At 48.5% G+C, this 25,663-nt stretch overlaps 1 protein-coding gene across 2 annotated transcripts in view; it reads right to left on the minus strand.

Moving 5' to 3' along the window:
- The window catches only part of KAZN (kazrin, periplakin interacting protein), a 1,019,918-nt gene extending 1,001,223 nt beyond the window's left edge, over positions 1-18,695 (minus strand). The window contains exons 1-2 of one of the 2 annotated variants that reach the window (XM_070252888.1): positions 18,502-18,695; positions 17,254-18,078 (exon numbers count right to left, since the gene is read on the minus strand). In XM_070252888.1, coding sequence (XP_070108989.1) covers positions 17,254-17,374 — 121 coding nt within the window. In that variant the 5' untranslated portion in view covers positions 17,375-18,078; positions 18,502-18,695. Of the gene's footprint in view, positions 1-17,253; positions 18,318-18,501 lie in introns of those variants that run through there. The other variant, XM_023627332.2, reaches the window with a different exon arrangement.
- Between the last annotated feature and the right edge of the window lie 6,968 nt (positions 18,696-25,663).

Consider the following 25,663-nt stretch of genomic DNA (forward strand, 5'->3'; position numbering starts at 1 on the left):
TCAAAAGCCTTCCATGGCTACCCATTGCACCCCACCTCCTCCTCACGGTGTGCAGAGCCTCATGAGTTTCAGCCCCAGTTCCCTCTCTAACTTCTCTCCCTCCACCCCAGCACAGGGCCCCCTGCTGCTCGTCCAGCGTGCCATGATCCTCCCAGCCTCAGGGCCCTTGCACGTTCCGTGATTATAATTCCACACATATTTGTGTGGTCTGATTAACATTGGTCTCCTCTGCTGTTTTGTGAGCAGCAAGAAAACACAGATCCTGTTGGTCCTGTTCACTCCTATACGTAGCCCCTGGCACACAGGACTGCTGAATGGTGGAAAAGATGACTGTTCATGAGAGTGTCTTTGGGCCCCTACTATGTGCACTAGGCTGTTGGGGGCTAAGACACAGCCCCTCTCCCCGACCCTCAGGGTCCCTGTGCGGATGTAAGACAGACACGCATGAGACAACCAGAAAACACCAGCCAGAAGATAGCTGAAGCCAACGCCTGCTGCCTGGCCTCGTTCCTCCTCCAGGCAAACACCACTCTGGGGAGGCACCCCTCGGCCACCCTGTCCACCCGGGGGCCCTACTCTCCCATCAGAATAGGTGAGCTCATGACCGAAGCTCAGCCCAGAAGACCCTCGCTCCTGGAAATCTACATCTCTCCCCAGTGCTACAAAGGGGACATCAAGGCATGTGACTTCACACCCTGGGCCCTCTCCCACACTTCCCCCTTCATCTGGAAGGGCCTCCAGATCAGAGATGGCCCAACTGGGGGTAGAAACAGAGGGCAAGGAGGGAGGGGAGCAAGCTCAGCGTGCACAGCGCCAGGTCTGGGGGCCGGGTGGGGAAGGAGGAGGAAGTGGAGAGACACCCATGGGGAGGACAGGACCCCCGCCATCCACCAGGGGCCACATACGACTTTCACAGGCCCTAGACACTTTTGCTTTGTGGGCCCCTTCTTGCACAAAAATATTTGAAATTAGAGGTTATGACTGTGTTGGTATTTGAAGACAAATACATCAGTATTTTAATATATAATATTATATACTAACACATTTTTGTCAACCTAAAGCACATTTTTTTCTTCTGATTTTAAAAGAAATTAAAACAATTTTGTAAGCCCCTAAAAGTATGGTGGTCCCCAGGTACTGTGCCATTCACCACCCACCCAAAGGGTCACTAAGGTTCTTCTGATTCCACCACAGGAACCCTGCTGATTGCAGATTGCAGGGAGGGAGGGGTGTGTGTGTGTGTGTGTGTGTGTTTACGTATGCCTATGTGTATTATGCGTGTATGCATATATATACATAAATACACACACAGTTGTGTGTATTTTCTATTCCTGTGTAACAAATTTTCACAAAATTAACAGATGAAGCAACTCCCATTTATTATCTCTCTTCCCATGGGTCAGAGGTCCAGGCACAGCATAAGCACCAGTCAAGCTATCTGCCAGTCTGTGTTCTCATCTGAAAGTTTGGAGAAAGAATCTGCTCCCAAGCTCATTCCGATTGCTGGCAGGAATTATTTCCTGGTGGCTGTAGGACTAAGGTCCCCGTTTTCTTGCTACCTGCTATTCAAGGATCACTCACAGCTCCTGGGGCCTCCCTCAGGAGGTCTTTGACGCATGTCTCTCATGACACAGCTGCTTACAGCATCACCCAACCAAGGAGTGACAGCCCATCACCCTCACAGACACAGCCCACCAGGGGGAGGGAATCTTGGGGTTGTCTTAGAATTCTGTCTGCCACAAGATCTCCAGCAAATATTAGTAGCTCTGTTCCAGGCACTGTTTTGTGGAATTCATACAAGTTTTGACACTTTTGAGGTAGATGGTGATATTGCACTCTCCCCATGTTACAGCTGAGGAAACTGACACTCAGGAGGGGTCAGTATCTCGCCAGGCTCACAAAGCCAGCATTCATCAGGCAGAGGGCAGTGGTCATCTAGGAACAAAGAGTTTTCTTATAATTTTTAGTTTCCTCGCAATTTGTTAATACCACCAGATTGGTACCTCACCAAAATTAGTCCCTGCCTGCTCCTACTGGTATTTGGTGGCCCATCCCCAGGAGCAAATGATATGCGAGTGGAGCTTGAAATTCACTCAGCTATCTTCGGTTGCTGCAAACTCCAGGGCTTTGGTTCTCAAACCTTAGCATGTGTCAGAATCACCAGGAGGGCTTGGTGGAACCCCGTTTATGGGCCCCACCCCAGAGTTTCCGATTCGGCAGATTTGAGGTGGGGTTGAGAATCTGCATGTCTAACAAGGTCCCGAGTGACAGTGGTCTGGGACTGACTTTGAACACCACTGCACCAGGATCCTGATCCTCAAACCACCTGTAGCAGGAGCTCCTCAGGGTTCTTGTCGAGTAGATTAAACCGGCCAGCCGTGCGACCTCACAAGCAGAATTTCTGGGGCAGAGCCACGAGTCTGCATTTTAAACAAACTTCCCAAGTGACTGAAATGCTGAAGTCAAAAAAATCACCCCAAGAAGGATCATCACCCCCGAGGTCTCTTGCATGGCCAAAGTAGGCTTGACTTGGAAAAGTTCAAGACGTCCTAGCCAAAGGGAGAGCTGACGGCAGAGCCACGAATAGCAGGGTTATTCTTATCCATCTCCCCAGAGGCCACAAGAAAACCAGCCGGCTCGCGAGTCCTTGAGAACCACCTTGCTGGAAAAGGAGAAGCCCTGGAGGGGACAGTGTAGCCGCACAATCAATTCCTGACCTCGCACCGCCTAGAACTCTCCTAGGATCTAACCAAAGCCTTTGCATTTGCAGGGCTAGCGCTGGGGAGCAAGTAACTGCTGCCTCCAGGCGCTCCACCGTAGGCCGGGGGGAGCTTGGGACTCCTGCCACGGAGACCAAACCCACAGCACAAGGTGTCCGGAAAGATCCACGTCAAGACCCACCGCCTCCCACAGGTCCCTGCCTGACCAGAACACCCCTGAGCCTCCACCTCTGGGAGGCCCTCCCCTCTCACCTGCTGATCCTCCGTTGTTGCCAATGTTTGTCCACCCGAGCAAGCAAGCACTAAGCCCCACAATGCCCTGTCTTGAGGAAACACTTAGGTGCTTAGTAAATTCCCCTCACAGTCCTCATATAGCATCACGGGTGGTTCCAGCGCCCTCGCCTCAGCCCCCACGCCCAGCGGGGCGGTCAGGCAGAGCTGCAACTCCAGTCGAACCCAACTCCTGGACCAGCCAGCTTCTCTTCTGGTTCTCTGTGGTGCTTGGCCCGTAGGTAAATCTTGGATGGAATTAGAGAATTTGTGTTAGACGGGATTTCATTTTTACAGCTAGGGAAACTCTAGTCAACCCTTCATCAATTTTATCTGATTTTTTCCAACGCACGTCTTCATTTCCCCTTTAGACAAGCAACAATCCTGCGGGTGTTAACACAGACCTGGGAGCAGGAGGAGCTGGTCCCTCGCCCCAGTCTAGCCCTGGAAGTCGAGGTGACGGGAGGGTATTAAATGGCGCCTGTTTATCCTGTCAAGTGACAGATTCATATAGTCTTTGTCAAGTGTGTGCTTACATAGGAATTGGACAGATCACCAGCACCGCAGCCACCAAAGCAGCCCCATAAACCAGGGTTTCGAGAGGACCCGCAACGGGCTCCTCAGGCCTGGGAGGAAAGCGTGGAGCTCTCTTCTGACCCAAGAGAATGGAGGTCCCAGGTGCTCACCAGGAAGATGGCTTTCTCTGTGCGCCAGGGGCTCCGCTCAGAGGCTGCCTTTGGTCGCTGACATTGTTCCTCTAAGACTTTCCGTGCACTTTTGATCATCCTCATAGTGCCTACCTTATGAAAATACCATCACCGATTTGCATAAAAACTGCAGTTTGGAGGTTGTTGTTAAAATAATAGTAATAGGGAAAAAATAACTTGACCAAAGTCACATAATCAATAACAGCAGAGCACAGCTCAAACTCAGATGTGACACCAAACCCTTGCCCTAAACTTCGATGCTCTTGTGGAATCACTTAGAAGGGACTTCTGGGGGTCCAAATGTAACCCCAACTTCCGGCTGACAACCGTCTTTGGCATTCAGTTCTTCTCGCTTTGCAGAGCGGTGTCATGCCTTATAAAATTTTTGACTTGGAGGACATAGCTTTCTACTCAAAATGTTTCTGCTTGAGCCTCTGAGGTTGTGGAGGTCGCGGGATGGATTTTAAAAAGAGGATTTTCAAAATGGCAGGATCGTTACAGCCCTCGAGAGAAGCAATAGTCTCCTTTGGCATCAGAAAGCAGGAGAATCCCCACCCTCCTGAGTCGACCGTGAAGGATTATAATCTCTTTCCATATGGAAAAGCCTCCAGACGTGAGGTGGGAGTTGGCACCATCTGAATGGCCAGTCCGAATGTCCGCTTTCAGGGGTAGCATCAGGGCCCTTCCTGGTCAGCCATCCCAGCTCGCAGGGGTGAGGCTGACGACCACCATGGGGTTTGAATGAGGGCTCCCCACACTCAACACTTGCAATGCGTTTCCTAAGGCCAGCCCAGGAAACGGGCGAGAGCTGCTGCCGGTCTCCCACCCCTATTTCCATCCCTGGCAATCCCCATCCCCCTTATTCTCACAGGTCTTAGCTCAGACAATCTTTCCACAAGGCTGGCAGAAGTGTTCTCCTCCCCTTATAAATGCTTAATTAGTCCCACTACATTTTCAAACCAGGCTTTAATCACAAGACGCCAAGAAAGACATTTTATCCTGAATAAGCCAAAGTAATGAATATTGATTTGTGATTCTCTGAAGATAATGTGGACGGAGGAACAGGTGGGCAAGAAAGCAGGTGCAAGAACACCATTTAGGGGGAAAAACCCCGACGGAGCTAGAACAGACCCAGGCAGATTCTCTCTCATTCTCAACCTTTCCATCCTCCAAGACCAGACTCGGCCCTCCCCTCACCACCTGGAAAGAGAGGGAGACCCACTCCTCCCTCCTGGTCTTCCTGCCCCTGAAGGATGCTCCCGCCTTTCGTAGGTTTACAGATATTTTTAATGTCAGGCATCCCAGGAGGGAGAGAGACCCAATGAAGAGTCATGCATTGAAATTGCCCCAGTGTGGCCTGGACTGTAATCTCCCTTGCAGACACACACTTTGCTGTTGCTGCTAAAGACCCAGCGCAATTAAATGGTGTCCACCAGTCGCCCAACTCAAGGTGGATGCTAGGATCCTCAGTCACCTTGTGTTTGCATAAGAAACTTCCACACCTAAATTCCACCCAAGGGCCCGTCTTTTCTCCCCTAGAGAGCTCTCGTAGGAGAAGGTACCTACTTACTGTGCTGACCGGCAGATTTCATCCGTCTACAGGTCATAAGAACCCGGAGAAGAGCAAACTTGCAAGTTCTACCCCCTTTGCAAAAGAAGGCAGCCCAGTGAGTGGCCTTGTCCTTTCTCTCTTGGGTCTTAAAAAACTCGTGTTTACTTTATGTTCTCCTCCAGCTCACGGAGGTCCTAACAGCTGTGTCATTGGAGTGAGCACAGGTCCCACAGCGACAGACTTCTGCAACATGGCAGCTTCTGCGACTCAGCGTCCTAGCTCAGGCCTGTTCACCACTCGGGAAGTTTATGACCCTGGAAAGTGAAGCGCAGACATCACAATTCTTTAATCTACCGAGGGACCAGATGATAGCATAGGGTTCTTCTTGTGCCGTGCTGGGCTCATTTACCAGTGATCACCTCCTTACCAAGAAAGGCTGCAAAGGCTCCACCAGCTGCCTTCTGGCCTCAGCATGGCCCCAAGGGTCTACTCACAAGGGCCAGTGGCCACAAAGGAACTTTTGTTTAAATTGGGGACAGCCAGGGTGGTACCATCTGACAAAGTGGGATTTTTAATGAACACTTAGTACTCAGGGGAATGAGCCATTTCAGCTGGAGCTTTCTTAGCCAAAGAGTCGTCAGGCCCAAGGGCTAAACTGGGGCCTCTGGCAATAGGCTCTGTGCAGGCAAGCCTGCACTCTTTTGAAACCCTCCAACTTTCTCATGACCTTTCTCATCACCCTCAAAGGCAACTGGCTGGTCCTTCATGCTAGAGCAGGCAGGAGAGTCTTTCCAGGCCACCAGACAACATGTTAATGGGGCCTGTGTTGCACTGGCAGGCCAGTCTTCTGAGCTACCCACATCACTGGCTCCCCGATGGACCTAAAAATAAACTATGTCTTCACACAAAACAAAGTCCAGGAATTCTGTTTCAAGCAGAAAAATTGACCGGTTGCTAAAACGTGGCCAGAGCTTTCTGTAATCTAAATTATTCCATTTCTGCAGGCCAGCGGAGAGCAAAGGCTCTGGACGTGGTCTGCTGTGGCTTCTACAACTGCTAATCTGTATTAGAAATTTGTGTATGGGTATCGCTTTCTTGAGACCCCAGTGATCCTCCTAGAGAATCAACTCTAGTTTAGGATGAGCACATCCTCTTGTCCTCTGTGAACTACACAATTTCATAATCTCCCCTGGCTTGGGCACCAGAATTACCATCTAAGTCCAAAAATGTTGCAGTCGGAGAAGTTAGTCCCAAACCCATTCAGAAACTTCTCCTTGGGAAATTGAGCTTTCTCCAGAATCCAACTTGAAGGTGGCCAGACTAATTCAGTCTCATGTTTCCCAGAAAACATTTGAAGACTGGGTGGGGATGGCAGAAGTTTGGTTTGTTTGTGGAAGGCCTGCTGGACAAGGAGATAATATCAATGGCTCCGGGGACCAGTTCCCTCTAGAATCTGCCCCCAGAGAGGAGGAGGGCTTGGACCTGAGGGTGGCAGGGACACAGGTGACGCCAGCCTAGGTCATTGCAGGACCCCTCCTTGCTTACACACACACAGGTACACACCCCTCAGAAGGCCCTGTCCTAAATTCTGCCTCTCCTTCTGCCATGTCCGGGCCTGCAGCCCTGGGCAGGAATCTTCTCTGCCAGCCCCTGCCAGCTTAACACTGAATTTAGGTCCTAGATCTCACTCTGCCAAACCCCTGACACAACTCTCAGGGGACTTCCCCAGGGGCCACTCGGTGTCATTGTGGAGAGACCCAGCATGCTGATCCCTGATACCGGTGGGAAAGACACAAAGCACATTCCAGCCTTCAGTGGAACTGTGGGCCTGGAGGGGGTGCCCTGTGGTTCTAGAAAGTTCCATTTAAGGTGGAGATAAGTTCTCAGGGGGGAATTCCAGCTGTGAACCTTTCCATCAAGTTTCCAGACACTAACTGGGAAGAGGGATACGACTTCAAGACAAGTAGAAACAAAAACCACCCACGTAGGCTGTTTCTTTCCCCTGGGTTAACGGAGCCAGGAAGCCATCATTTACCACTTCACACGTCACCTCAGGGCACAGGGAGTTCCACTCTGCAATGGTCTTCCCACGAGCTGGTGAGTCTTAGTTTCCAAAGAGCCACAAGAAGCATGACCTAGTAATCTCTTGGTCCGTTTGTCCTTTGCCAGGACAAAGACGCTAAAAGCAAATCCATAGAAAAGGCAGATCACCTACAGAGAAGGACTCCAAGATCAGTAGAGGCCCACAGCAACCATGGAAGCCAGAAAACAGAAATATCATGCCCAAAATGCTGAGAGGAAAATAAGCCAACCCAGAAATCTATCTCCAGCTGATGTCATCCAATAACATCGGCCAATAAACCTCCAAAACTTTTGGAGGTCCTTCCACAGAGTCCTTTCTGTGGCTGGTCCTGGTCTCCACCATAGCCTGGGCCCTACCACTGATGACCATCTCACCTGTCACCAGCCGGGTCTCTAGAATCCAATCTTCAGACCTTGGAGTTCTCCCTACAATGCTCCCAGCTTAACTGGGGTGGGGTGTTGCCTGGTGGAGGCGGGGAGGAGGTGTGGGGGGCTCTCTCCCTCAGACACCACTTCCTTCTTCACCTGTCTCAGCACTATAGGTTTCCTCTGTGCCGATGAAGGTGTGTGCTGGCGCCCGATGTCCCAGGGCACATCTCAGCTCTGCCTCCTGCCTCCCCACCCTCCACTCCTCTAGCTAGACCCACTTCGAGCCCCTCCTCCCAGCCCTTTGGACACCTGCTTCATTTGGAGCACTAATCAGGAGATGGACCTTGCCTTGTCCCTAAACAGACCTTTCTCCCTTCCCTGGTAGACCTCTTGGTCTCCCATAGCCCTGAGGGGTGGCCCACGTGTCCCTTCTGACCAAAGGCCAGGAGTTCTGACCATTCCTGGAGCCCTCTCATCCCTGGTGCTCCTGACTGGGGCTGCCGTCTCCCCAGAGATTCAGAGGGCCCCACGGTGTAAGTTCCTTTCGAGACTCACTTCTCATCTTGGAATAAGGCCAAGACTCTGGCCTTTTCGAGTCCCCAGGAGCATTCCTTCTCAGAGCAGCTTGCAGTCCCTTTAAATCTCTCCCAAGAATTGGCTGTCTTCCCCAAGCCCATCAACCTTCTGGTTCCCTGGACCAGTAAGTAGGGAAAGCACCTCCACCCTCTCACCTTTACTCTAGTCTCCAAACTGGTCCCCTTTTCAAGTGTCCTAACTAGTCCTCACTCTTTGTAACAGATAATGACTTCAAGAAGATCAAAGAGAAGATTTCAAGTTTCCAGAAGTCCCAGAATGCAAGCGGAGCTGAGCCTGGGCACTCGGCTGCCCTCACGGCTTTGTCGTCTTCCTGAGCTGGGAGCCCTCCGGACGGATCTTCTCCTTGGTGTCTGAGGCTGGGTCCCCCTCCTAACGACATGCTAGACCCTGAAGATTAAAACAAAAGGTAAATACAGGCACTAGAGGGGACAGCTGATACGAAGGACGAACGAAAGCACATTTACCTTTCCAGGAAAAGCCCAGACTATGTCTGTTCCATCTAGCTTATTCCTTACATCCTTAGAAGGATAGATGAGATCGGAATTGGTCAAAGGAGCTGACGACCAAAAGAAAGACATTGTGTAAGACTACAGTAAAACAGGAAATGGGTTATTCATCAAGGTCTAAAAGTCACCACTATAAAAGACGAGGGAAGGGTGGGGATTCTAATACATCACTAGTACTAGGATTATTTTTGCGTTTCCACAGCCTTTTACAATCTCCCCTACTCCAAATATCACACTGTCAGTTTCAGGTCTTCAAGTGATCGTTATTGCTCTGGGGTTTCCTGCTGACCATGTGGAAACACTCCTCGCTTCTTTCTCGCCCAGCGATTCGCGCTGTGGGCTGGGCCTCACTCACCCACCAGCCACCTCAGAGGGGGACCAGCCCTGAGGAATGTGCTTTTCTTCCCGATCTGTTAAACCCACAGCCGCTCCATTTCATCTGGGAAGAGGTGGGAGAAGCTTGTCCGGGTCCGAGCTTTGCCCTCGCATTAAATGTTTATCTGATGAGGAGGAGATGAGGAGAAACAAATCTTGGGTTTCTCAGAAGCTGGTTCAGGTAACCACATTGGACCTAATGAGAACAGCCCACAGGAAGTTAAGCTAGTCAACTCGTGTGTCCAAGAACGAGACCAAGTCTAAAGGTGAGGTTTACCCCAGGCAAGAAAAGCACCTTTCTCGTCCCCTCCTTGCTAGGCTTTCGGTACCCCCTAGACCAGCTCCCAGCAGGAAAATCTACCTGTCGTTTTGTCCCAGCATTTTCACCTCAGCCGAAAGTTGGCATGCCCTGGAGCCTCAGGATTGTGTTCCACCTTTGTTTATATTCCCCATCTGCTGCTAAGTCTTATCCAGGTTCCCACAGCTAAGACGAGGGAGAAAACACCAATAGCTCAAGAAAAACACATTTATCACAACGCCCAATGGTCGGCTATCTCACAAAGGGGTGCTCAGAAGCCCCAGGGCTGGGACGCTACTCGGCCCCAGCAGACCACATTTGTTGTATAAGGGAATATGGACAAGAACCAGAGTTGGGGCCTCCATCAAAAGCTTTTGTTTTATTCAAGGAAAGGCAAGGGAACAGGATAACAAAGTAGGAATACGACTGAGGCTGGAACAAGAGACCTGTTAGTGAGAACTCGGGCTTCAACTGGAGATCTTAAACTGGAGGCCCACAGGAAGGACACAGCTGCCCGAGTCCGACCCTCTGGAATGTGAAATCTTTCATCAGGTAATGCACATTCAAACATCGGGAGGTTTTGCAGGAAAATCGAGACTCTAGGTTTCTCTTGGAGAACAAGATCCGGCCACACCGGCAACCCCCACAGTAAGGCTGAGAAGCAGCGCCCAGCTCGCCTGACCTGCCTGGCTCCTGTTTTCAACCAAAAATTTGCTTCTTCCACTGACTGTCTTTTAACCTTAAACTGCTTCCTCTGAGATCGGATGCTCCACTTTTCCTTTTAAGTAAAATTTGAATGTCATTTATGCAGCTGCCCCTTATTAAGGCTCACCACGTCACTGATCACGCAAACAAGGTCTTGCTTGACAGTGAATGCAGATGGTGTTACTAACTATGCCGGAAAGACAGACATGACCTGGGCTCGTCCCAGGGAAGCTGGGTCCAGTGCGAACCTTCTTTAAACACCCTTCTGCGACTGGTGGATGGAAGTTCTCGTCCATGCGGTGATTGCTGGCCTTGCGAGTCAAGGAAAGAACAAATGTTGAGTTTCAGGGTTTTTTTAAACAGCAGTGATTAGCAGAGGGAAAAAGTAGCAACTTTTTACTGGTCCCAAAGACATGACTACAAGGAATGTCTTAATGTGCTGATAGGAAATCACAATAAGCACAGTGTTGTGAACTGAACATGTGTGCTCCCGAAACTCATGTGTTGGACTCCTAACCCCCAGTGTGATGGCCTTAGGAGTGATTAGGTCGTGAGGGTGGAGCCCTCATCACGGGGATTAGTGCCCTTCTAAGAAGAGGAAGGAGAGCTTGCTTTGCTCTCTGCTCTCTGCCATGTGAGGCTACGAGACGACAGCCGTCTGCAAACCAGGCAGAGGACCCTCACCACACACCAGATCTGCTGGCACCCTGACCTCAGGCGGCCCAGCCTCTAGAACTGTGAGAATTAATTGTGAATTTCTTTAAGCCACTCAGTCCGTGGTATTGTTAGAGCAGCCCAAACTCACTAAGATAGCAAATATTCATAGACAATGCATTCTGTGCCAGGCACTGTGATAAACACTTTATACATATTCACTCATTGCCAGACTCACCACAACTGTACGAATTAGGTAAACTATTATCCTTATTTTATAGATGAGAAAGCTATGGCACAGAGAGGTTAAGGTACTTGCCCAAGGTCACACAGCTAATGAACAGCAGAACAGGGATTTGAACCCACACAGTTAAGCTCTTAAATCCATACAACTAACCATGTGCCCCCACCTCTGACAAGTAGGTCTCTGGAAAAATAAGTCAATGAGAGACCAGCCACTGCTTCTGACGGAATGACCTGTGAGAAGTCTGTGCTGCTCACAACCAGGGCTCCTGTGCATTCTGCTTATTCCAACACGATACGCACCCAACTTGTTCCTGCTTTCCCTCATACATGCATCATGGGTGGGGACTTCTGAGGTCAAGAGGTGGTCCAAGGGGTGCTGCTGACAGTGCCCGCATCCTAAGGAGATCACCAGGATGCTGAGAAAACCCTACCTGGGTATTGAGGATGAGAGACTGGGCAGGGAGAAGATGCTGGGAGAGAGCAATGAGCAGCCAGCGCCCACCACTTTGTCCATTATGTCCAGCTGGTAGACCTCTTTCCCTTTAAGAGGCTAGGAGTCCTCAATTTGACCAGCTCAATGGACTATTGGATAAACTGTTTCTCCCACTGCCCTTGAGTCTACAAGCTAACCTGAGGGCTCCGAAGAATTAGTCTTTGAAAGAGAATGAACGTGACCACAATTTTGCTTTGCCAGACCCCACTAACACCATTTCATCGCGCAAAGAACTTCTCTTGAAGATGACAGCCATCCCGTAAAAGGACAGGTGATTTGGTTTGAAACAGACGTGTCAGTGCCTTACTGATGAAAACTGCAACACTGCCGACACCACATGAGGCGTGGAGGACTCAAAGGCAACCAAGACGAGAGTTCCTGACCCCGGGCAGCTCAGAGTCTCACAGAGAAGGCATCGATGAACAGGAACCACAACACAACATGGATAGTACTGTGGAAACACGGAAGACGTAGGTCACTCCCCCTTTAAGCTACAAACTCCCGGAAGGTGGACATCAACTCGTTACTGCAGATTCCACATTCATTGGGAAAAATTTATTTGCTGGCCCGGATGTTCAAAAATGTTTCTGGAGCTGAATTCCTGGAGGAGCTGGGAAATTTGACAAAAGAACAGGAATAAGAAGAGACCGTGGATCCACATGGCTGGAATTTGAATCCTGGCTCAACCACTAACTAGTTAAGAGAAACACTTCCCTTTATGGGCCTCAGTTTCCTCATCTATAAAATGGGGATGATTTTATTTGCCTTACAAGGATGTGACAAGGATAAAATTAGGTAACATGTAAGCACCGTCCCTGAATAAGCATCCAGCAGTGTCAGCTCTGCTTACGCTCCATTGCCAGCAGTCGCTACAATAATTCCTCGCCTAGAATGTCAAAACATATTGTTGTTCCCACAAGAGTAACAGCCAGGTAAGAAGCAAGTCCTAGATAAACACCTCTTGGGGATCTAAAAGGAAACCTTAAAACTGAGTTCCCGTTCCCATAGATGGAAAGACAGGAAGCCGGGCTCTTTCCTCTCTGCTCATCTTCATCTGTTTAACTTCTGCAAAAGCACCCAATGTGCTCAGCTCACAGCAGATGCCATAAATCTCAGTTCTCTCCTCTCTTAGCTATAAATACGGCAAGTGGCTTCCAAACACACAGAGGCTATATGTTCAGATGGGTCCCTATATTGTTCGAAAGGCAGGACAGGGGTTCAGCTGGCAGCTTTCAGCAGGAACAAGGTAATAAAGTCAATAGATGACCAGACCCAGGCTCCAGGTATCAGGCTGACTTACGAGAGGGAGAGACAGACAGACATGGCTTGCATATGTTTGAGTTTCTACAAGGCAAGGAGCGGGAGACTGATCCATAACTGATGGCACAAATGGGGAACCTTGGTGGCAGCTGAGGTGCAACCCAGGATTGCTGCAAAACGGAAGCAGTCCAGGTGTTCACGTCGTGTCACCCTCCTGTCCTCTGCTCTCTTCCACCCTCCCCCTTGAGCCGGGCCTGGAGGCATGCGGTGTCAGCAGGACATATTGGACAGAATGACTTTAGACATTCTAGTCAAGCAAAGCAACCCCGTGAAAATGCTGGAAATGCTGGAAATCAACTAGGATGACACGGGAGCAGCTTAGCAAGTCAGAGCAAGAAAGGAAGTCCCCAGGAGCCATGCCCTGAAAGTTGGGGTCCCCCAACAAACATTTGTCAGGCTGAGGGGTGTGGTAAGAGCCCTTAACAGAGACATAGCCGAACACCAGGTCAGAGGGGCACCTGGTCACATTTTGGGGGCCAAGGGGCAGATGGACAAGGAAATTATTCAGCTATACAGAGATTAACAGTACGCCAGCCTGAGACTCTACTGCCCATTCCCTCAGATTTCCGCCCAACATCCTCAGTAAAGTGGTAGAAACCAGAGTGATGCAGGAGACTGTGAAGTCGGCCAGTGGCCTGCCTGGGAACGTGGCCTTAAGCTCCCACCTGAAGGAGGTCAGGCAGGAAGACTGGAGAATGGCAGCCTCCATCGGTCACACTTGCCCGGCCAGGCTAACTTCCCATCTACCATTTTGGACTACAGCAGGGACCAAAGCAAAGGGAAAGAATTTTGGGCAGGGGGATGCGGGGTCAGAAAGAGAAGAGAATTCAGTTCATAGGACTAATCATTCTGAAGTGGCTGAAGGACCTTGGAGAGGGACAGGGTGGCAACAGCCTCAAAACCCATGAGAGAGCCAGAACGCGGCTCTCCCCTCCAAGTCGTTGAGAAAGGCAAGACAGATTTTTTAAAAGCCCTTGCAGAAGCCACAGGAGTGCCTTTCTTGAGCACAGGCTGTGGGGTTGGCTGACTGAGGTTTAAGTCCCAACTTTGCGGACATCTAAACTTCACCCACTAAATAGGAAACGCACCATCTCCCTGCAGAGCGACCACGAAGAGGAGGCAGACGTATCTTGCCCAGCCCACGTGCTACATCTGGACACACAGTGGGAACTCTATTCTTACTAGAACTTTCAGATCTACTCTAAATGCTTCCTGAAGCAGCTCCTGCTCGGAGGAGGATACGAGAAAACAAGGCACCACGTAGCAGCAAAAGTGCCAGCAAGGAAGCAGAGTCAGAACCAAATTCTCAGGCTTGAGCCCTTTTCCATTGTCCCACACAAGTTATGTTTACCCCCATTCTGTGTGACGTATGTTGGACTAGGGCAGGGATCAGCACAATTTTCTTCTGCAAAGGGAAAGATAGTAACTATTTTCAGCTTTGCAGGCTACATGATTTTGGTCATAGCTACTCAACTCTATTTTTGTAACACAAATGTAGCCACAGACAAAATGTACATGAATGGGAGTGGCTGTGTACCGATAAAACTTTATTTACAAAGACAAGTGGTGGGCCAGATTTGGCCCCAGGGTTATAGTTTGCCAACCCTGGTCTAGGGCTTTGGGGTTCATCCAAGTTCACACAGCCAGCAAACAGCTGAATTGGGACTGAACGAGAAAGAAGTCCATACTCTTTCCATGACTCCCCCGGACCATCACAAGCTCACCACCACTAACTGGGTCAAAGTTCTCGTTAGCTTCCCCCAGGCCCAGTTACGCCTCTGTTGTCAGGGGTCTATCACTGCCCTCCTTAATTCAATGTGCCCTTTTATGCTCATCCCCCCACCTCCACCCCACTAAGCATCCTTGACTGCTCCATCTCTCAGGAATCAACTTCTCCTCCTAAGACATGAGATGCCTACAGATACAGGGATCAACCCAAGTCCTCACTGGGGACCACACACTGCTGGGGTTAAAGGCACAGTCTCGGACATCAGATGAGGATTCCCATTCCCCTTTCGCTACTTCCCAACTGCGTGACTGTAGGCATGCAGGACCTCTGAGTGTTTCCTTTGACTGTGGAAATTGTTAGGATTTTGGAAAATTAAGATAGTTTATGTAGAACATATAGGAAGAGTTGTTCAAAAAATGGAATCCCGAAAGGCACACACTCTATAATTCTCTCTTCCTCACTATGCTTTGCATCGACCACCACCTAGATCATCATTTTCTTGAGTAAGGACCGTGATTTAATCTTCAGATTCTACGGTTCTTGGCACCGTGCAGAGAGCGCGCATAGGAGGTGCTCAGTGAATATGTCTGACTGACAGCTGCCTCTCACTCAGAAACAGACATGGTTAACACAGCTGTAAGCCCCCGGAGTCCTGGAGTCATTCTCACGTACATCTGAGATCTCATTTGTGATACCGATTGGATCCATGTTTGCTCACAATCCTTTCCACCTCCCAATCGAGTGAGCGCTTTTGACTTAGAGGTTAATTATTCCCTTTTGCCTTTCTTCAGAGACAGCATTCTCCCTTGAGACTGCTGGTCATTATTATTCCACATTGCATTGCTCTCTTGCCATAAGGAATTGTTTTTAAAAAGGAGACAGGATTTCACGGCCTGCTTTAGGCCTGGGAGCCTCCAGAAACTTGGAGAATCAAGCCACAGGGGCAGCATCGAGGCACGTTAGATACCCAGTCTGTCTCCCCCCGAGACTTCAGAGAAGTAGAAAGACATGTGAAACCTCAGTCCAGGAAAGCCCCCAGCCCTGCTTCTCGTGTGGAAGTAGGGGCCACTGAGCCACTGTAGATCAAGCAGTCCATGGACACATAGAGGGGGGCAGCCTTGACCTTCTGGACAAAGCAGCGTCAAATTGCGGGTGGAGAGGGCAGTGCTCAACGCTTCGATCTTCTAGAACTGAGGGCAGCTATGCTACTCTCTGCAAACAGAGATGCCTCCACTGGCCCGTGGAAGGATGCTTGCCCACGTCCCCTAGAAATACTCATAAATACTTGACACTAAACGAGTGCTCTCTAGGTGCCGGGCACTGTTCTGAGGTTTTCTGTGCATTAACTTATTTAATCTTTGCAATGACCCTATGAATAGTGCCTACTATCCTCATTTTACAGATGAGGAAACTGAGGCACAGAGAAACTAAGTAACTTGTCTGAGGTCACACAGCTTATGATAGGTGAAGCTGGGACTCAAACCCAGGCACTCCAACAACAGAGCCCTCGTTTACCCACTCCACGAGCCGCCTCTCTGTGCACACACACCCCATTCTTAGAAACCAGATCCAGTTTCTCTGCTCTGTTGCACTGGGCTCCTCTGAGCTCACAGAATTGAAGGCCTGGATGGACCAGGCATCCCCAAGTTCAGTTCTCTTATTTTACAGCCAGAGACAGATTCCCAGGGGGAAAGGGTAGGGGATCTACAATTTCCAAGGTTAGGTAGCCTCCCAGTGAAAGATCAACACCCACTCAAGCTCCCAGACTCCTGATACAGTGCTCTTCTCACCGTCTTCCAGAGACTCACTGCCAAAATGCACAATTAACACTTTAACACCCAAGAAACCATTGGAGAAACACGTGGTCCTTTCTCCAAGAACAGGAATGAACTCTGATAAAGCAGAGAATCAGGCATTCAATTTCTCATGTGACTCCAACATAATCATAAGCACGGATCAAGTACCAGTCTGTGGGCTCCATCATGGTGACCATTTACGCCAAGCCATTTACCCGTCCCTGGTTTTCTTTGTGACCAAATGCACATCCTGGCAAGATGGCTGGCACAGGGTCAGGCTGCAGCCCACACCAAGTTTTCCCTTCTCTTTACAACATGAGCCTTTAGAAGACAAAGTCTTGAGCCAAGACCAGTGAGGAATCCCCATAGCAGAGCCAAGGGCTTGGAGAGGCTGCCTGGGGCGGACACTGTCACAAGCATCTTGTTCATACCTAGGTGACTAGAGAAGCGTGACTTCACCACCACTGTGAACAACAGGGAGGCGCAAGCTGATGGGAAGACGAGTAGTCTGGCATTGGCATCTGCCCTCAAAAGATGACCACAGCCACCACGTCATCAGATCCCTCCTGAGGCGCCCTCCCTCGTCCTCCGGGTGCCACAGAGAAGAGATGACGAGACAGAGACCAGCACCCTCACTCACCCTGCCCAAGTAGCACATTCAGTCTCATGGCATGTCCTAAAAACTTCAAAGTGACTATGCCAGGCAATCATGTCACCGGCTAGTAGAATCTCAGATTCCAAATTACTTTGAGGGAGAGATGCAGACAGACACACAGACACACACATGGGCCTCCACCACTGGGGACCCCGGTTCCCACACAACACGCTTCCTACCTGCTTCCATAAGTTGGCACTGCTGACCGAAGACGTGGGAGAAGGTGACGGGGCGTGTGGTAGAACTGGATGTCGCCAGTGTGGATTCCATGGCTCTTCTGGGGTCTTTGGTGTTGGTCATGTGGCAGCGTCCAGACCCCTGAGAGTGTCCGAGTGACAGATGACGTCGTTGGTCTGTGGCTACCTGTCACTTCCAAGAAGATGTCCCCGCCCCCAAAGTTTAGAATGTTTCTTCCTGTCACCACCCACTCCTTGCAGTTTTTCTCGAACACCAATCAAGGGAAAAATGAAACCCTGTAGGGTTGGGCAGATCTGGGACAGCTGCAGGAGTTAGATGCAAAAGAAAATCTAAGTTTTACCCAACAGGAGTCGTTTCCTCTTGTCTGGGAGGGGTGACTGGAATTCAGTCACCCACTCTGGCTTCAGAAGGGGCAGGGTACACGGAGCTGCTCAGCCTGGTGGCCTGCTGGAGAGAGCCGGTGCCCCCGCCACGTCCAGCGCCAGCTGGAGGAAGAGCGCTGCCGGCTCCGCGGCGTCTCCTTCCAGGGAGGAGGGCAGGGAGCAAGGCTGCCCCAGGCTCCCCAGGGAGCTGGCCTCGCAGGCCCGCAGCTCCGGCAGCTCCAGCCCTGGTCTCTGTCTGCCTGGACCCGGAGCGCTGCAGTCCCAGGTCCGTGCGCCCCTGGGCAGCCGGCAGCCAGACGCAGACGAGGAGAGCGGAGAGCGGGCGGGCGCAGCACAGGCACTGGGCAGCTGGGGACCGAGGCGTCCCTGGATCATCCTTCACTCCGGATGCCTTTCCCTCGCTGCGTCCCCCTCCTTGCAGGGCTGTGGGGAGGGGAATGAGACATGGCTAAAGAGCCCCTGTTCCCACCTACGGCAGGGGGCCCCCCAGCCCACACTGCCCCCCGTTTTCCATGATGCAGAGGGCCGTTACTTGGAGATATTCTGGATGCAGAGGGAAGTGCTAACTCAGCCCTGCAAGGCTCCCGGCTGCTGTAACCTCTTCATGCCCACAGCCGAGGAAGTGGCAGCCACAGGAGAGGAGAATGCCAGCAGTGAAATGCAAAGATCAAATAGAGATGAGATGGAAAATGCCACACGTCCCCCCTGGCACTCTGGTGACACAGAGGGAGTCTGGGTGCTTCATCTTTGCCAAATCAGACCTATTCTGTGCAGAGAACAATCAGTCCCCCGCTCAGACCCCAAAGGGGCAGTTTCTCTGGAAAAAGGGGAGGGAGGGAGAAATACCTTTCACATGATTACAGCAGCTGTTTCAGTGATCCCGCATCTTTGTTTTGCTATTCCATCTGCCGATCACAAAGGTGCTAACTTTAGAGAGACGCTGCATCAGCAGCAGCCAGCATTTGGGATACTTTCCTTGGGGATCCGGCGGCAGCATCGTCAGGATGCTGGCAGCAGCACATCCACAGGAGAGAGAGAATGTGATCCAGCCCGGCAGCAGAAATCAAAGCACCCACGTCTGTTTCCCCAGGAGGACTTTGGTTGAAAAGCCATTGGCCTATTCGGTACTTGAGATACAGAGGGAAAGTTCCAACTGATTTGTAGGCCAGAAAGCCTCTCAAACAAAAGCCTTTTCCATTCGAGCTCTTTGGCAACAAGATGTACACTCAGTGATGTTTGGAGGGTTACTTGGGATGGTTAAGGCAGAGGAAGTTGGGATGGTAAGGCAAGGCAGAGGAAGCCTGGAAATACTTCCAAGAGTTCAGTGAAATCTACTTCGTGTTAATGGTTTAAGGTAGCTTGAGCTGTTGCGTGTCCCTTTTCTCACATAGAACAAGTTCTTTTCCAAGTCATGAAATTGTAGGACGTCAGAGACCATTCCCTCTGACAACTGAGGTCTAAGATGATCAAGGACTAAGGTTGGGAGAAGACCAGATCTCTTGATAACGGCAGAAGCTCCATGCAGGACAGGAAATGGATTGGCTTCCCATGCCCGGCTAGCTGTGTAAGCTTTAATGCACCCTAGCAATGGACTGCTGGGCTGCCACTAAAGAAATCCAAGGTGGGTTGTGGGGAAGAGAGGGATGAATAGGAGGAGAACACAGGATTTTTAGGGCAGTGAAAGTGCCCTGTATGATACTATAATGGTGGATACATGTCATTATATGTTTGTCCAAACCCATAGAAAGTACAACACCAAGAGTGAACCCTAATGTAAACTATGGACTCTAGGTAACAATGATGTATGCAACGCAGGTTCATTGGTCACAACAAATGTACCATCTGGTTGGGGATGTTGATCATGAGGGAGGCTATGCATGTGTGTGGGGAAGAGGTATATAGGAAATCTCTGTACCTTCCTCTTAATTTTGCTGTGAACCCAAAATTGCTCTAAAAAATTGTCTTTTAAAAAAAAAAATCCAAGGTAAACTACAAATTCAACCTGCAGATGTCTTCTGTTTGGAAAACCATGGGTTTTTCCCTCCTTTCTCTGTACACCTTGTCCATTTGTTCTCACTGCTACCTGGTGTTTCTTATACTAAATCTACCACGTTTTACTGTCTGCTCCCTTAGCATCAGGCACCTGGGTTGCCCCCTATGCCCTGCCAGTGTCAAGAACATAGTCATGATGCCACCTAATGGTTAATCATCAATATATCACTCAAGTCAGGCCCCTGAGAGTGAACGAGAGGAAGCGCTATGACTATTACACCAGGCTGAGCGGTATAAAGTGGGAGGGACGGGTCTGTGCAAGAGTTTCCCCGGCTGCACACCCGGGAGTGGAATTATTCAAAGCTATATGCAGATTTGATTTCCTTAAAGCCGGCCAAGTCCTACTTAAGAGCGGCTGCTGGTTCACCCTCTCGCTGGGTCTGCACGTGGCTTCCCATGTCCCCACATTTGCCAATAACTACTGTTGGCAAAAATTAGGAAGCTGGGCCGTCTATTAGGTATAAAGTTATAGTTCTCTGTTTTGATTTGTCTTCCCTTAATGACTCGTAAGTCGAGCACTCCTTGAGAAGCTTATTAGCCACTGAGGCTTCCTCTTCAGGAAGTTTCCTGTTCGTAGCCTTTGCCTATTTTTCCAGGCGTTTCTCTGTTTTCTGCCTTTCTTGTTGATCTGCACAGGTCCCTTGACTTGGCTAGATGTTCGTTCACACTTTGCCCATATATCCCCCCAGTCAGTCATCTGGCTGATCGTTTTGCCCACAGCCTCTTTTCCTGACTAGAACCCTTCATTCTAACGCAGTCAGCTCCATTGCTTATGTGACTTATAGTCGTTTGTGAGTCTTGCTGAAAACATCCTTCCCTACTCGAAGGTTGCAGAGCCAGCTCCTTTCTAGTTTTGCCTTTCACACTTAGTCTTTATCCATCTGGAGCTTTTTTATGTCTGGTATAAGGTAGGGTCTAGCTTAGTTTTGTTAAGATTGTGAGTCAGTTTTCCCAAAACCGTCTTTTCCCAACCCATCCTTTCCCCACTGAGGCCCACTATTATTATCTATCAAGTTTCCACATACGTGGGTCAGTTCTTAAGCTCTCTCTCATTCTGTTAATTCCCCCATACTATGCTGTCAATGTTAACATTTTAGCATTAGTGGCCAACATTTTAAGAAGTCTGGATTTCACATTTTTCAAGACAAATCAGATTTGATGGGGTTGAGGCTGTATGTCTCCTGCTAGCAATCAGCTAGAACAGCAGATGCCCCCTTTATATGGGATGCGTGCCTTCCTGTTACACCAAATCTGTCTGCATTCATTTACAGGACAAGCCAATTCCTTATAGAGATGTGTTCAGGTATCAAAAGCATCTTCAAAGATAAAGGTCAAAAGAAAACCACACCAGAGAAGACATTAACCGACTTACAAGACTCTTGTTACATCTGTGCTGATAAGATCATTTCTTAAATATTTGTTTGCCACCTGATACTGTGCTAGCCACAGGTAGACGGAAAAGGGGTGGGACATGGAAAGAGGCAGAGGAGACAGTGAGAGAAACAACACACAATCTCTGTGTTCGTGATCAACACTAAGAATGAGTAACCACAACAAGTGGGAACATATTGTGAATTATGGGTCATGAAAGGTCTTGTCGCTCCAATCTGGGCTAGGGCTAGGGCTAGGGCCTTCAGGGCAGCTTTTAAGGGAGGAAGCATTCAAGCAGGATCTAAGAAGAGAAGTGAGACTTGCATCAGTAGACAGAAAAGATGGGGTGGAGGGAGGGGATTTTGGCACAAGCAAGTCATTCGGGCAAGGCTGGTTTAAATGTCCTGTTATACTGAAAAGCTTGTCAAGTCCACTCAGGGCTCTTTAGATTAGGAAAGATATACATTAATTAGCCCTACTTCAAATCAATGGTCCTATCTATATTTTTAAGATCTCCCCTGGTACGTTTTCAGTCCTATAGACTTTACGTTGACCTAACCCAGAGAGCTCCCTTGAGTTTGCTGAGACTCTTACTTCCAGAAGAGTTCAGAGCCAATTCTCTGACCGATCAGGCTCAGTGCGTCAGCTCTTATCACCCACAGTTCCCAAGAGGTGCAGAGTACCACAGCCGGGAGTTACAGACAGGTAAAGGCAAAGCGAAGAACAATTTAGGAAAACACGACGCTGAGCTCAGTGCAACTGGTTTTATGATGCTTCACATCTCAAAGCAAAAGATCACTAAGTAGAGGCTGCCACGTGCCATGAGCCATACTGTGAGCTCCACAGACATTCTCATTCCATAACAGGTACGAACTGCTCCCTCCCCAGATGAGAAAACCCGAGCTTAGTAAAATTCCAGTCCTTTGCCCAAGATTACACAGCCAGAAAATTACCCAGCCATTAACAGGTAATCTACAAGATGAACAGTTCTACCAGTTCTCTGCTTTGCAATTAGGCACTATGCATTTCATCGAAACGTTGTGCTGTCGGCATATTCCACAAAGGCTTCCATATTGACTCAAGCTGCCCAGAAAGTCACGATAAATCTCTTTATTTTTACAAAATTTTTAAACAGTTTTACTGGATACAATTCAAATGCCATACAATTCACCCATTTAAAGTGTACAATTCAGTGGCTTTTCATACATTCATGAATATGTACAACCATCAGCAGAGTCAATGTTAGAACATTTTCATCACCCCAAAAAGAAACTCACACACTTTTGCTATCACCCTCTGCACACATATCCCCCTTAGCTTAAACAACCTCTAATCTTTCTGTCTGTGTAAACGTCCCTATTCTGGATTTTCACATGAATGGATTCATGGAACACTTGTTATACAATCATGACCTGATGCAGTACTAGGTACTAAGTTATTCCATCAACCTGAAAGGTAGCAAAGGCTAAAATAGTAATGGGCTCAAAAAGGAGCTTAATTAAATTTATAAACAAATTCACGTGGAAGGGTAACCCTTCCTTTTGCTAGAGTACTCAGTGATCAGTAAATTCGGGCCAGAAAGAGATAGTATTGTCCTTATATTCTGTCACAACAGAACCTGCAGAAGTCAACATAATGCTTCTCTGGAGGAATAGGTCTTAAATCTCATCAAAGTTAGGTCTTAAATTATTTCTGTAATTTCATATATATGTTCCAGTACTAAATCAAAAAGAACCAAATTATCTACTTTCCTTCCTTCCATTCTGAATAATTCCATTCAATCCAAAAGACGGGACAAGATAGACAGTTAGAAATCCATGCCCAACGTGTGGGTGGTGAAGCCCAATGCTGAGTCAGAACCCAAGCAAGATAAGGGGCATCTGTAAGGTAAGGAGGGAGTCAGGAGGGTCGGAGCCCAAGGAGGTGAGGAAGGCATGACACGGAGTGACAGCAACAGGAGATTGGTTACATATGGGGCGGGGAGGGGGCGTCACTGAGCAAATAAGTAAACATATCGAAGATAACAAGAGACAGATTTCTCGCTGTTACAGAAGAGGGAAAAGCTGGAATGAAATTTATGGAGTTAAATAGGAATTATAAGTACTGGTGTGAACTCATGGTTTTCAATCTCTATATATAGCAAAGAAACAGATTTAGATTTAGGCGTGTGCGTATGTGCGTAGTATGTCGGTGTATACATGCTGTATTCCCTAATTCTGTCCCCTAGGAGGGCCTGAGAGCAGTGACACCCTAACAGCAATAAGATTTCACAGAAACCAAGATCTAGGTTCTAAAAAACATTCTTGCCTGAAAGGAATCAGAGCTGGTTGATTCCAGGGCTGAGGCAAGGAAGACACAAGAAGAGACTTGCATCTTGTTCAGCCAGAAAGGAAGAAAATGCTCAGAGATGGATGGATACCTTCCAAAAGCACACGGAAACCAGCTTAAAGGGGCTCCCACTGGCCAAATCAAGGATAATTTAAGCCTAAAACATGATAATAATGAATTTAACCCATTGAATACAAATCTATGAGTCTATCTGGATGGATAGATGGATGGATGGATGGATGAATACATACATATATACATAAATACATAAATAAATGCATAGATAGAGAGAAAGCTCTTCTCCATAGTAGAATGCCAACCAATAAATGTACTCAAAATGATATAATTGGAAAACCGCCATTTGACAGCCATTCAAAGTTACGTCAGGCAAGAAACATCAACGAATGCTAAAACTAGTAGATGAAAGTTTAATGAGAAACAGTAGACTTATAGTCTCAAACTATGTCCCTACAAGATATTTATTATTTACAAAGAGAAAAAGGAGTGAATTTACAGTGGGGAAACCTGATTAAGACACCATCTTACTCAAGTGACCAAAGTTAACATCATCAGTAATAGAATAAATCAAAACCATGTACCATTGAATAGGGCGCCATGAGACGAATTCAGCTTGACTTCTGCAATATTCCTAACAAAGATCTATTACATGAATCTAATCCTGGGGAAATCAGAGAAACCCAAACTGGGGGACATCCTACAAAATAACCGTCCTGATATCTTCAAAAGGGGAAAGGTCATAAAAGTTTGGAAAAGCTGAGGAGCTATTCCAGACTGAAAACGACTAAAGAAGCAGGGCAACAAAATGCAACCTGTGATGCTGAATTGCTCCAATAAAACTCGAATGGAGTCTGTGGATTATACAGTAACGATGGGATGGTGGTAATTCTTTGAGTGTGATTGTTGTACTGTCGTTAAACAGCCAAACGTCCTTGATGTGTAGGAAACGCATCCTAAAATATTTGGGAGTGATGGAGCATCATGACTGCAACACACTCTCAAATGGCGTGCAAGGACAAAGGTCTTTGTACTGTTCTTGCATATTTTCTGTAGGTTTGAGAAAAATAACCAAACATAACAAAGACAACATGACCAAAGCAAGAGAAAGAGATGATTGAAGGAGAACCAAGGGTAATGCAGATAACTCCAGGATCAGATACAGACTCTAACAAGTTTGCTTAATATGGTCAGGGAAATGGGATGAGGTAAAGAATTTTGGAAGAGAAATGGAAACTATAAAAAGCTACCAAATAGGGTCCGGCCCCATGGCCAAGTGGTTAAGTTTGCTCACTCAGCTTCAGAGGCCCGGGGTTTTACCAGCTCAGTACCTGGGCACAGACCTAGCACCACTCATCAAGCCATGCTGAGGTGGCGTCCCACATAGCAGAGCCAGAAGGACCTACAACTGGAATATACAACTGTGTACTGGGGGGCTTTGGGGAGAAGAAGAAAAAGATTAGCAGCAGATGTTAGCTCAGGGTCCCCCCCCCAAAAAACTACCAAATTTAAAAAGTAAGTAACTAAATTGATATTAGACACAGGTAGAAGGAATTAGTGAATGGGAAAAACAATTGAGAGAAAATCAGAATGAAGCATAGAGAAACAAGACAGAAAAGAGGGGAAAGAATGAGACACAGGGATTCAGTTAAAAGATCTAACACAGGTTTAATTGTCAGCCCAGAAAGAGAGAAACAAGGAGATGGAGCAGCAGCACTACCAGAAGAGATAACTGATAATATTTTTTAAAACTGACCAGGTTAAGATTGAAGAAGCTCAATGAACTCTAAGCAGGGTAAACAGAAAGAAATCACACCCGGGCACACCACATATGCTGAAAACCAGTAATAGAGAAAGTCTTAAAAGCAGTTGGAGGTGGGGGTGAGGAGAGAACAGGTCGTCTTCAAAGGCTCAGTGGAGACGGACATCTGACTTCAACACTAACCAAGGAAACCAGAAGTTCATGGGACGCTGCCATCAAAGTGCTGAAAGAAAATAATTGCCAGGGGGCTGGCCTGGTGGCGTGGTGGTTAAATTCACGCACTCTGCTTCAGTGGCCCAGAGTTCACCAGTTTGGATCCTGGGTTCGGACCTACACACAGCTTGTCGAGCCATGCTGTGGCGGCATCCCCCATAGAAGAACTAGACTTACAATTAGGATACACAACTATGTGCTGGGGCTTTGGGGAGAAAAAAAAAGAGGAAGATTGGCAACAGATTTTAGCTCACAGCTCATTTTCTC

This window comes from Equus caballus, chromosome 2, assembly GCF_041296265.1.
Source record: "Equus caballus isolate H_3958 breed thoroughbred chromosome 2, TB-T2T, whole genome shotgun sequence".
Classification (NCBI taxonomy): domain Eukaryota; kingdom Metazoa; phylum Chordata; class Mammalia; order Perissodactyla; family Equidae; genus Equus; species Equus caballus.